This window comes from Somniosus microcephalus, chromosome 14 (assembly GCF_052327205.1).
Source record: "Somniosus microcephalus isolate GS21.2 chromosome 14, FLI_Smic_1.0, whole genome shotgun sequence".
Classification (NCBI taxonomy): Eukaryota; Metazoa; Chordata; class Chondrichthyes; order Squaliformes; family Somniosidae; genus Somniosus; species Somniosus microcephalus.
Window position 1 is genome coordinate 129,133,819 of NC_141000.1, and position 12,388 is coordinate 129,146,206.

At 47.5% G+C, this 12,388-nt stretch overlaps 1 protein-coding gene across 2 annotated transcripts in view; it reads right to left on the reverse strand.

Moving 5' to 3' along the window:
* Nucleotides 1-12,388, reverse strand: part of gbe1b (glucan (1,4-alpha-), branching enzyme 1b) — a 474,062-nt gene that overhangs the window by 251,719 nt on the left and 209,955 nt on the right. For both annotated transcript variants that reach the window (XM_086007319.1, XM_086007318.1), the window contains exon 5: nt 10,589-10,724. In XM_086007319.1, coding sequence (XP_085863445.1) covers nt 10,589-10,724 — 136 coding nt within the window. The remainder of the gene's footprint in view (nt 1-10,588; nt 10,725-12,388) is intronic.

A 12,388-nucleotide genomic window follows, 5' to 3' on the forward strand; every position in this document is an offset into this window, starting at 1 on the left:
GCATGTCGTTTACAAGCTGCTCCTTAGATTGTACCAAGTCGATGCAGAATTGTCCTCTGGGGAGGGGGGAGAAATTGCATTCGCAGTAAAATTTGGAATGGCATGAGTTAGTTGTTCATTTTTCTTCTTCTCAGAGTTTTCCCCCTTCTCCCAATTAGTTTGGTGACGTTACCTGACAGCAAGGTGCAGGCTCTTCTATTTTAATGGGTGAGGGGAAGAGATGATCAGCTTGGCTTTTTCATTAGATTTTTTGAGCATTTTCTGCATATCAAGGTGAGGGATGTCAGTGCTGGGCAAATGGAACACTTCGCATTTCTGGAACCCAGTGTCAGCAACAGGCACACACAGCACGGATTAGATACAGTGTAAAGTTCCCTCTACACTGTCCCATCAAACACTCCCAGGGCAGGTACAGCACGGATTAGATACAGTGTAAAGTTCCCTCTACACTGTCCCATCAAACACTCCCAGGGCAGGTACAGCACGGGTTAGATACAGAGTAAAGCTCCCTCTACACTGTCCCATCAAACACTCCCAGGGCAGGTACAGCACGGGTTAGATACAGAGTAAAGCTCCCTCTACACTGTCCCATCAAACACTCCCAGGGCAGGTACAGCACGGGTTAGATACAGAGTAAAGCTCCCTCTACACTGTCCCATCAAACACTCCCAGGGCAGGTACAGCACGGGTTAGATACAGAGTAAAGCTCCCTCTACACTGTCCCATCAAACACTCCCAGGGCAGGTACAGCACGGATTAGATACAGAGTAAAGCTCCCTCTACACTGTCCCATCAAACACTCCCAGGGCAGGTACAGCACGGGTTAGATACAGAGTAAAGCTCCCTCTACACTGTCCCATCAAACACTCCCAGGGCAGGTACAGCACGGGTTAGATACAGAGTAAAGCTCCCTCTACACTATCCCATCAAACACTCCCAGGGCAGGTACAGCACAGGTTAGATACAGAGTAAAGCTCCCTCTACACTGTCCCATCAAACACTCCCAGGGCAGGTACAGCACAGGTTAGATACAGAGTAAAGCTCCCTTTACACTGTCCCATCAAACACTCCCAGGGCAGGTACATCACGGGTTAGATACAGAGTAAAGCTCTCTCTACACTGTCCCATCAAACACTCCCAGGGCAGGTACAGCACAGGTTAGATACAGAGTAAAGCTCCCTCTACACTGTCCCATCAAACACTGCCAGGGCAGGTACAGCACGGGTTAGATACAGAGTAAAGCTCCCTCTACACTGTCCCATCAAACACTCCCAGGGCAGGTACAGCACGGGTTAGATAGAGTAAAGCTCTCTCTACACTGTCCCATCAAACACTCCCAGGGCAGGTACAGCACGGGTTAGATACAGAGTAAAGCTCCCTCTACACTGTCCCATCAAACACTCCCAGGGTAGGTACAGCACAGGTTAGATACAGAGTAAAGCTCCCTCTACACTGTCCCATCAAACACTCCCAGGGCAGGTACAGCACGGGTTAGATACAGAGTAAAGCTCCCTCTACACTGTCCCATCAAACACTCCCAGGGCAGGTACAGCACAGGTTAGATACAGAGTAAAGCTCCCTCTACACTGTCCCATCAAACACTCCCAGGGCAGGTACAGCACGGGTTAGATAGAGTAAAGCTCTCTCTACACTGTCCCATCAAACACTCCCAGGGCAGGTACAGCACGGGTTAGATACAGAGTAAAGCTCCCTCTACACTGTCCCATCAAACACTCCCAGGGCAGGTACAGCACGGGTTAGATACAGAGTAAAGTTCCCTCTACACTGTCCCATCAAACACTCCCAGGGCAGGTACAGCACAGGTTAGATACAGAGTAAAGCTCCCTCTACACTGTCCCATCAAACACTCCCAGGGCAGGTACAGCACGGGTTAGATACAGAGTAAAGCTCCCTCTACACTGTCCCATCAAACACTCCCAGGGCAGGTACAGCACGGGTTAGATACAGAGTAAAGTTCCCTCTACACTGTCCCATCAAACACTCCCAGGGCAGGTACAGCATAGTTTAGATACAGAGTAAAGCTCGCTCTACACTGTCCCATCAAACACTCCCAGGGCAGGTACAGCACGGGTTAGATACAGAGTAAAGCTCCCTCTACACTGTCCCATCAAACACTCCCAGGGCAGGTACAGCACGGGTTAGATACAGAGTAAAGCTCCCTCTACACTGTCCCATCAAACACTCCCAGGGCAGGTACAGCACGGGTTAGATACAGAGTAAAGCTCCCTCTACACTGTCCCATCAAACACTCGCAGGGCAGGTACAGCACGGGTTAGATACAGAGTAAAGCTCCCTCTACACTGGCCCATCAAACAGCATCTTAAAGGAGAAGGGAGAGAGAGGTAGAGAGGTTTAGGGAGGGAATTCCAGAGCTTAGGGCCGAGATAGCTGAAGGCACGGCCACCAATGGTGGAGCAATGAAAATCGTGACGTGCAAGCGGCCAGAATTGGAGGAGCGCAGAGATCTTGGAGGACTGTAGGACTGGAACAGGTTACAGAGATGCGTCGGGGCGAGGCCATGAAGGGATTTGAAAACAAAACTACATCATCAGAGAATAGAAATCAATGCATTTAAGACCCTAAACTAGAGACTAGAAAAACACCACGGCAGTTGCTTTTCTTTAGCATGCAACCCCATTCCTGTTGAACCTTATGGTAATGTTGTTGTGGTCTGACAAATTAATGGAATAAAACCCTTTTTTATTCATTCAACCCATGGGATTGTTGCTTCGGACCCTATGACCACACATACATCATCAGTACTCAGGGAGACCTGGGTGTCCTTGTACAAGAATCGCAAAATTAATATGCAGGTACAGCAAGCAATTAGCAAAGCAAATGGTATGTTGGCCTTTATTTCAAAGGGATTAGAGTATAAGAGTGAAGAAGTCTTGCTGCAATAATATAGGGCCCTGGCGAGACCACACCTGGAGTATTGTGTACAGTTTTGGTCTCCTTACCTAAGGAAGGATATACTTGCCATAGAGGGAGTGCAACGAAGGTTCACCAGACTGATTCCTGGGATGGGGGGATTGTCCTATGAGGAGAGATTGAGTAGACTTGTCCTACATTCTCTAGAGTTTAGAAGAATGAGAGGTGATCGCATTGAAACATACAAAATTTTTACAGGGCTTGACAGGGTAGATGCAGGGAGGATGTTTCCCCTGGCTGGGGAGTCTAGAACCAGGGGTCACAATCTCAGGATAAGGGGTCGGCCATTTAGGACTGAGATGAGGAGGAATTTCTTCACTCGGAGGGCGGTGAATCTTTGGAATTCTCTACCCCAGAGGGCTGTGGAGGCTCAGTCGTTGAGTATATTCAAGACAGAGATCGATAGATTTTTGAATATTAAGGGAATCAAGGGATATGGGGATAGTCCAGGATAGTGGAGATGAGCCATGATCATATTGAATGGCAGAGCAGGATTGAGGGGCCTTATGGTCTACTGCTCCTAATTGTTATGCACTTATCAGTGAGTCCCTGCAGTTTTGGAAAGCCCGCCGCCTGGTAAAAATGCTGCACACTCCCGTGCTGTTGGCTCCTTTCCACAGGGAAAGTGAAGAAAACGTGTTCCCTGGAAAACGAGGCTTCTCCACTTGTTTTATGGATCGATGGACTGAAGACCGTTACCGACAGTGGCTTGGAAAGATGTGGTCATGTTAAAAAAAAACTGTAATGTTGTGGACACCTTCATAGCCATGGGCAAGACTGTCCCTGTCCCTAACTCCGTACTGTCATGAATGTCGTGCAAACATGGAGTCGTGCCTCTTCACACATCCCCAAGTAGATGGAATCCCATTTGAATTCATTTATTTTTTTCCCCCAGCTAGTTGCATACTTGATCCACTACTGGGGTTCCACTTCCACATGCACCACATACGGGCTGATTGAGAAGTTTTAACGTGTTGCGTCAGTCTTGGAAATGAATATCTGTGAAGCAAGTTTTTTTTAGCTTTTATTATATTGATAGATGGCCTCTGATCTGCTGTAGGAGTCTTGTTATTTCATGGAATCATAAAAATTCACAGCACAGAGGGAGGGCATTCGGCCCATCATGTCTGTGCCGGTCAAAAGAGCTCTCCAGCCTAATCCCACTTTCCAGCTCTTGGTTCGTAGCCCTGTAGGTTACGGCTCTTCAAGTGCATATCCAAGTACTTAAAAATGTGATGAGGGTTTCTGCCTCTACCACCCTTTCAGGCAGTGAGTTCCAGACCCCCACCACCCTCTGGGTGAAAAAAATTCTCCTCAACTCCCCTCTAATCCTTCTATCAATTACTGGAAATCTATGTCCCCTGGTTATTGACCTCCCTGGTAAGGGGAAATAGGTCATAAGAACATAAGAAATATGTTTGGCCCCTCGAGCCTGCTCTGCCATTCAATAAGATCATGGCTGATCTGATCTTGGTCTCAACTCCACTTTCCCGCCCGCTCCCCATAACCCTCGACTCCCCTGTTGCTCAAATGTCTGTCTATCTCCGCCTTGAATATATTCACTGACTCCGCCTCCACAGCTCTCTGGGGTAGAGAATTCTAAAGATCCACCACCCTCAGAGAAGGAATTCCTCCTCATCTCCATTTTAAATGGGTGCCCCCTTATTCTGAAACTATACCCCCTAGGTCTAGATTCCCCCACGAGGGGAAACATCCTCCCTGCATCCACCCTGTCAATCCCCCTCAGAATCTTAGATGATTCACTAAGATCACCTCTCATTCTTCTAAACTCCAACGAGTTTAGGCCCGACCTGCTCAACCTTTCTTCGTAAGACAACCCCTTCATCCCAGGAATCAACCTCGTGAACCTTCTCTGAACTGCCTCCAATAAATAAATAAATAAGGAGACCAAAACTGCATGCAGTACTCCAGATATGGTCTCACCAGCACCCTGTACACACCAGGTCCTTCCTATCCACTCTATCTAGGCCCCTCATAATTTTATACACCTCAATTAGGTCTCCCCTCAGCCTCCCCTGTTCCAAGGAAAACAAACCCAGCCTATCTAATCTTTCCTCATAACTAAAATTCTCCAGTCCAGGCAAAATCCTCGTAAATCTCCTCTGCACCCTCTCCAGTGCGATCACATCCTTCCTGTACTGTGGTGACCAGAACTGCACGCAGTACTCTAGCTGCAGCCTAACTAGTGTTTTATACAGTTCAAGCATAACCTCCCTGCTCTTATATTCTATGCCTCGGCTAATAACCCCCCCACCCCCACCAGCTCTCTCCATTTTCTTATTGTGTGATTGTGGATGTTGTGCATCATAATTAAACAAAAGTATGACAATTCAAAGATAAACAGATTAAAAATGCTGGACTTGGTGTAATGGCGCAATAAAGAAGAACCGTACCTCATGCAAGTTTCATAAGCAAAATCCGAACTGGCAGAGGAGTTTAGCACTGTTTACATCCTTTAATTTCCGCTTGTTAGGAATTGTGGTGATATCCTTGCAGTTTAATTGTTGTGCATCTGGACAATTGCTGCTTTTTATTTGAAGTCAGAGCAGAAGCATATGGTTCAGCATAATGAAGTTCCTCATTATTCAGAGAGCCACGCGCCTCTTTCTACCTTCCCTGAGATAATATCATGCTGATGGATTGCTTGGCAACTGCATAAAAGATTTTTAAATGAATAGATTTGTTGGCTTGAAATATAAGGTACTGCAGTTTGCGGGGCAATTACCGTAGTTTTAAAGTGGTGATAAAGTCTGTTTTGATGAAAAAAAATGCATTTTATTTGTTTTAAATTCATAGAGCTGTTGGATCATGGAAAAATTGTTGCCTTAATTGCTGTGTGTGTGTTGCTTTTGTTTTCTTGTTCGTTATGTAAATAGTGGATACCACCAGAATCTTCAAGATAGTTTGTGATCCTCCAACTATGCATTGGTGCCCGTCAATCCTGTACAAGTTACTTCTGTCACAGAACTGGTCCCAATGTCCCAGGAATCTGAACCCTTCTGCCAAGCATTTACCTTCCTTAACCTTCCTTCATCTGGTGTGTGTGTGCGCGCGCGCGCGTGTGGCAGCGTGAGGCAGCGCGTGGCAGTGTGTGTGTGAGGCAGTGTGCGTGTGAGGCAGTGTGAGTGTGAGGCAGTGTGCGTGTGAGGCAGTGTGTGAGTGTGAGGCAGTGTGTGAGTGTGGCAGTGTGTGTGAGGCAGTGTGTGTGTGTGGCAGTGTGCGTGTGTGGCAGTGTGCGTGTGAGGCAGTGTGCGTGTGAGGCAGTGTGCGTGTGAGGCAGTGTGCGTGTGAGGCAGTGTGCGTGTGTGGCAGTGTGCGTGTGAGGCAGTGTGCGTGTGAGGCAGTGTGCGTGTGAGGCAGTGTGCGTGTGAGGCAGTGTGCGAGTGTGGCAGTGTGCGTGTGAGTGTGGCAGTGTGCGTGTGAGGCAGTGTGAGTGTGAGGCAGTGTGTGAGTGTGGCAGTGTGTGTGAGGCAGTGTGCGTGTGAGGCAGTGTGCGTGTGAGGCAGTGTGCGTGTGAGGCAGTGTGCGTGTGAGGCAGTGTGCGAGTGTGGCAGTGTGCGTGTGAGGCAGTGTGAGTGTGAGGCAGTGTGTGAGTGTGGCAGTGTGTGTGAGGCAGTGTGCGTGTGAGGCAGTGTGCGTGTGAGGCAGTGTGCGTGTGAGGCAGTGTGCGTGTGAGGCAGTGTGCGTGTGAGGCAGTGTGCGAGTGTGGCAGTGTGCGTGTGAGGCAGTGTGAGTGTGAGGCAGTGTGTGAGTGTGGCAGTGTGTGTGAGGCAGTGTGTGAGTGTGGCAGTGTGTGTGTGAGGCAGTGTGCGTGTGAGGCAGTGTGCGAGTGAGGCAGTGTGCGAGTGAGGCAGTGTGCGTGTGAGGCAGTGTGCGTGTGAGGCAGTGTGCGTGTGAGGCAGTGTGCGTGTGAGGCAGTGTGCGTGTGAGGCAGTGTGCAAGTGAGGCAGTGTGCAAGTGAGGCAGTGTGCGTGTGAGGCAGTGTGCGTGTGAGGCAGTGCGCGTGTGAGGCAGTGCGCGTGTGAGGCAGTGCGCGTGTGAGGCAGTGTGTGTGTGAGGCAGTGTGTGAGTGTGGCAGTGTGTGTGTCGTGCGCGAGACAGTGTGCGCGAGAGAGAGAGAGAGTGTGCGTGTAAGAGTGCGTGTGAGAGTGTGCGCGTGTGCGGCACAAGGAGTAATCCTGAGATTAGTAGCCTTAAGGTCCTGCTCTTCAATCTACCTCTAATTCCAGAAAGACACTCTTGTCGGATCTCAATTCTCTTTCTTTATCTGCCATTGCTTCCAACGTGAACTAATGACTTCTGGCTGTTCCCCTTCCCCCACATCTTTGCACCGCTCTGTGATATCCCCTAGCCTGGCTCCTGAGAAGTAACACGCCATTCAGGACTTTTGGTTGCGGCTACAGAAATACCTGCCAATTTCCCCGATTGTGGAATCTCTATTACTGCCCTTCACCGTACCTCTACCCCCCTCCTTTAGCAGCAGTTTTCTCCGCAGTGCCGTGTCGTGATTTTTTGCATCTGTGTTCACTATGGAGAAGGACGATGTGGACATAGAAATCGGGCAGGGGAACTGTGATATACTTGATAATATTAGCATCGAGAGGGAGGAGGTACTAGCGGTTTTAGCAGGCTTAAAAGTAGATAAATCCCCAGGCTCGGACAAGATGTATCCCAGGCTACTATGTGAGGCAAAGGAGGAGATTGCAGGGGCTCTGACACAAATTTTCAGAACCTCTCTGGCCACAGGGGATGTGCCAGAGGATTGGAGAACAGCTAACGTAGTACCATTATTCAAGAAGGGTAGTAGGGATAAACCAGGGAATTACAGGCCAGTGAGCCTAACATCAGTGGTAGGGAAATTATTGGAAAAAATTCTGAGGGACAGAATTGGTCTCCACTTGGAGAGGCAGGGATTAATTAGGGACAGCCAGCATGGCTTTGTCAAGGGAAGATCATGTCTGACCAATTTGATTGAATTTTTCAAGGGGGTGACTAGGTGTGTGGATGAGGGTAGTGCAGTGGATGTGGTTTACATGGATTTCAGTCAGGCTTTTGATAAAGTCCCGCATAGGAGTCTGGTCAGGAAGGTAAGAGCCCATGGGGTCCAGGGTGCCTTGGCACACTGGATCCAAAACTGGCTTAGTGGCAGAAGGCAGAGGGTGATGGTGGAAGGTTGTTTTTGTGACTGGAAGCCTGTGTCCAGTGGGGTACCGCAGGGGTCGGTGCTGGGTCCCTTGCTGTTTGTGGTCTACATTAATGATTTGGATGTGAATGTAAAAAAGGTATGATCAGTAAGTTCGCAGATGACACAAAAATTGGTGGGGTGGTAAATAGCGAGGCGGGAAGCCTCAGGACGATATAGATGGGCTGGTCAGATGGGCAGAACAGTGGCAAATGGAATTTAACCCTGAAAAGTGTGAGGTGCTGCATTTTGGATGGACTAACAAGGCAAGGGAATACACAATGAATGGTAAGACCCTAGGAAAGACAGAGGATCAGAGGGACCTTGGTGTGCATGTACATAGATCCCTGAAGGCAGCAGAACAGGTGGATAAGGTGGTTAAAAAGGCATATGGGATACTTATATTCTATGCCTCGGCTAATGAAGGCAAGAGCAGGGAGGTTATGATGGAGCTGTACAAAACGCTGGTAAGGCCACAGCTAGAATACTGTGTGCAGTTCTGGTCGCCACACTACAGGAAGGATGTGATTGCATTGGAGAGGGTGCAGAGGAGATTCACCAGGATGTTACCTGGGCTGGAGCGCTTCAGCTATGAAGAAAGACTGGACAGGCTGGGGTTGTTTTCCTTGGAGCAGAGAAGGCTGAAGGGGGACCTGAATGAGGTGTACAAAATTATGAGGGGCGCAGAAAGGAACTTTTCCCCTTAGTAGAGGGGTCAATAACCAGGGGGCATAGATTCAAGGTAAGGGGCAGGAGGTTTAGAGGGGATTTGAGGGAAAACTTTTTCACCCAGAGGGTGGTTGGAATCTGGAACTCACTGCCTGAAAGGGTGGTAGAGGCAGGAACCCTCAACATTCAAGAAGCATTTGGATGAGCACTTGAAACGCCATAGCATACAAGGCTACGGACCAAATGCTGGAAAATGGGATTAGATTAGACAGGGCTTGAGGGCCGGCGTGGACAGGCCTCTTTCTGTGCTGTATAACTCTATGACTATGACTTTTGCTTATGGTTGTCCTCCCAAGTTGTTAAAGTACTGAATCGTGGGCTGTCTGTTCAACACTCAGCAGATCAGTGCCCTGCCTGCCTACTCCTCCTACCCAAATGGATGGCCACCCACTTCCCTTCCTTGCTGCAACAACAACTTGCATTTATACAGCGCCTTTAATGTAGTAAAACATCCCAAGGCGCTTCACAGGAGCGATTATCAAACAAAATTTGACACCGAGCCACATAAGGAGATATTAGGACAGGTGACCAAAAGCTTGGTTAAAGAGGTAAGTTTTAAAGAACGTCTTCAAGCAAATTAAAAATCGGCAACAACAATTTACTACCTGAAGAATGAGACTCCAGTTTTAATTGTTCCCTTTCTGGGCCAGAGAGGTTGAGTGGCATTGCAGGAACATAAATCTCGTCATTAAAAGGGTACTTGTGCTGTTAAGTACCAGTCCTAACTTTCGGCAGCGAGTTTAATTGGCAGTTAATGTGCAAATGCCCCAATATCTTGAAACTCCCGTGGAGGTTGAGGGCAAGATGCTGTTTTCACGAGTTTAACAGCGGAGAGGCACAAATCATCCAGCAACTTGTGCCGATTTGCAATTTACAGGTTATCTCTTCCTTGCTGGATGATTTACGCATTAATAATGGCAAGCGCGATTAAACTTCCTAGAATTCAAAAATAGTGAAATTATGTTAGAACTTGTATAGGACTCCGGTCAGGCCACACTTAAGAGTACCGTGCATAGTGCTGGTCTCCATACTATAAAAGCACTGGAGAAAGTACAAAAAAGTTTTATAAGGATGGTACCAGAACTGCGAGATTACAGCTTTTGGGGAAAATGGACCAGGATGGGGCTACTTTCTTTAGAAAAGAGAAGACTTCGAGATCATCTGATAAGAGGTCTTTAAAATTATGAACGGACAGGGTAGATGCAGCGAGAATGTTTCCACTTGTGGGAGAATCCAAAACAAGGGGCCATAAATAAAAGATAGTTACTAATAAATCCAACAGAAAAATAAGAAATGTCTTTACTCAAAGTGGTTAGACTGTGGAACTCACTATCACAGGAAGTGGTTGAGGCGAAATAGCTTAGATGCTTTCAAAAGGAATCAAGACGAGTACGTGAGAGAAAGGGGAATAGAAAGATATGCTGAAAGGCTGAGATGAGGTAGGGGGAATGGGAGGAGGCTCGTGTGGAGTATAGATACCAGCTCAGACTAGTTGGGCCGAATGGCCTGTTTCTGTGCTGTATATTCTATGTAATTCTTTGTAAAAGTGTTGTCACCTGTCCTTCTTCTGAGCTCGTCTATGCCTCCAACAGGAGAAAGTGTGGTTATGGAAACAACTTACTGGGGCTCAGATTATCTGTGCCTCTTCAAATCTTCAGGAAAGGTTCTGATGGAGCAACTGCCCATTTCTCTGCAATAGCTTACCAAGATTCTTGATTCTGACCAGCATATTTTGTGTGAAGTTCTTGTAGGAAGCGATTTTTCCCTCGGGCGATGCAATTCCAACATGTGCTTCGTAGATTCTTATGCTCCTGGGTCTCGGGGGACGAGGGTGCTTGCGCTGCAAACAAATAAAATCAGTTCCATTTACAGTAAAACGTCCGACACTCTGTTTCATAAATCATAGAATGGTTACAGCACAGAAGGTGGCCATTCGGCCCGTCGAGCCCGTGCCGGCTCTCTGCAAGAGCACTTCAGCGAGTCCCACTCCCCCACCCTTTCCCCGGAGCCCTGCGCTTCTCGACCCTTCTGCCAATGGGAACAGTTTCTCTCTATCTACTCTGTCCAGACCCCTCATGATTTTGAGCACCTCTATCAAATCTCCTCTCAACCTTCTCTGCTCCAAGGAGAACAACCCCAGCTTCTCCAGTCTATCAATGTAACTGAAGTCCCTCATCCCTGGAACCATTCTCGTAAATCTTTTCTGCACCCTCTCTAAGGCCTTCACATCCTTCCTAAAGTGGTGTCCAGAATTGGACACAATACTCCAGTTGAGGCCGAATCAGTGTTTTAAACAGGTTCATCATAATTTCCACACTTTTGTACTCTCTGCCTCTATTTATGAAGCCCAGGATCCCGTAAGCTTTTTTAACTGCTTTCTCAACCTGCCCTGCCACCTTCAACAATTTGTGCACATATACCCCCCAGGTCTCTCTGTTCATGCACCACCTTTAGAATTGTACCATTTAGTTTATATTGCCTCTCTTCATTCTTCCTACCAAAATGTATCACTTCGCACTTTCTGCATTAAATTTCATCTGCCACGTGTCCGCCCATTCCACCAGCCTGTCTATGTCCTCTTGAAGTCTATCACTATCCTCCTCACTGTTCACTGTTCTTCCAAGTTTTGTGTCATCTGCAAATTTTGAAATTGAGCCCTGTACAACCACATCCAAGTCATTAATATGTATCAAAAAACTCAATCAAGTTAGTTAAACATAATTTGCCTTTAACAAATCTGTGCTGGCTTCCCTTAATTAATCCACACTTGTCCAAATGACTGTTAATTTTGTCCCTGATTATTGTTTCTAAAAGCTTCCCCACTACCGAGGTTAAACTGACTGGCCTGTAGTTGCTGGGTTTATCTTTACACCCTTTTTTGAACAAGGGTGTAACATTTGCAATTCTCCAGTCCTCTGGCACCACCCCCATTTCTAAGGAGGATTGGAAGATTAAGGCCTGTACCTCCGCGATTTCTTCCTTCGTTTCCCTCAAATCAAATCAAATCAACTTTTTATTGTCATTGTTAGTGCACAAGTGCAGTACAACGAAATGTAGGCTTGCGGCTCCCGAGAGAGTACAATTTGGATTAGGATACTTAAACATTTCAACATACATTTGTACATATATATTAGCATAAATATGACCATAATAAAGTGCATCGGCAGATGTGCAGGCTTTAGTGTTTATTTGTGGAGTTCAGTAGGATGACAGCCCTGGGAAAGAAGCTGTTCCTAAATCTGGTCGCACGGGTGCGAATGCATCTGTAGCGTCTTGCAGATGGTAGGAGGGCGAACAGACTGTGGCTGGGGTGGGTAGGGTCTTTGATGATGGACCGTGCCCTCCGTAGGCAGCGTTTCTGATATATATGTTCTATGGTCGGTAGCCAGGTGCCGGTAATGCGTTGGGCAGTTTTGACTACGCGCTGCAGGGCTTTCCTGTCATGGGAGCTACAGCTGCCGTACCATACCGTGATACAGTTTGTCAGGATGCTCTCTATAGTGC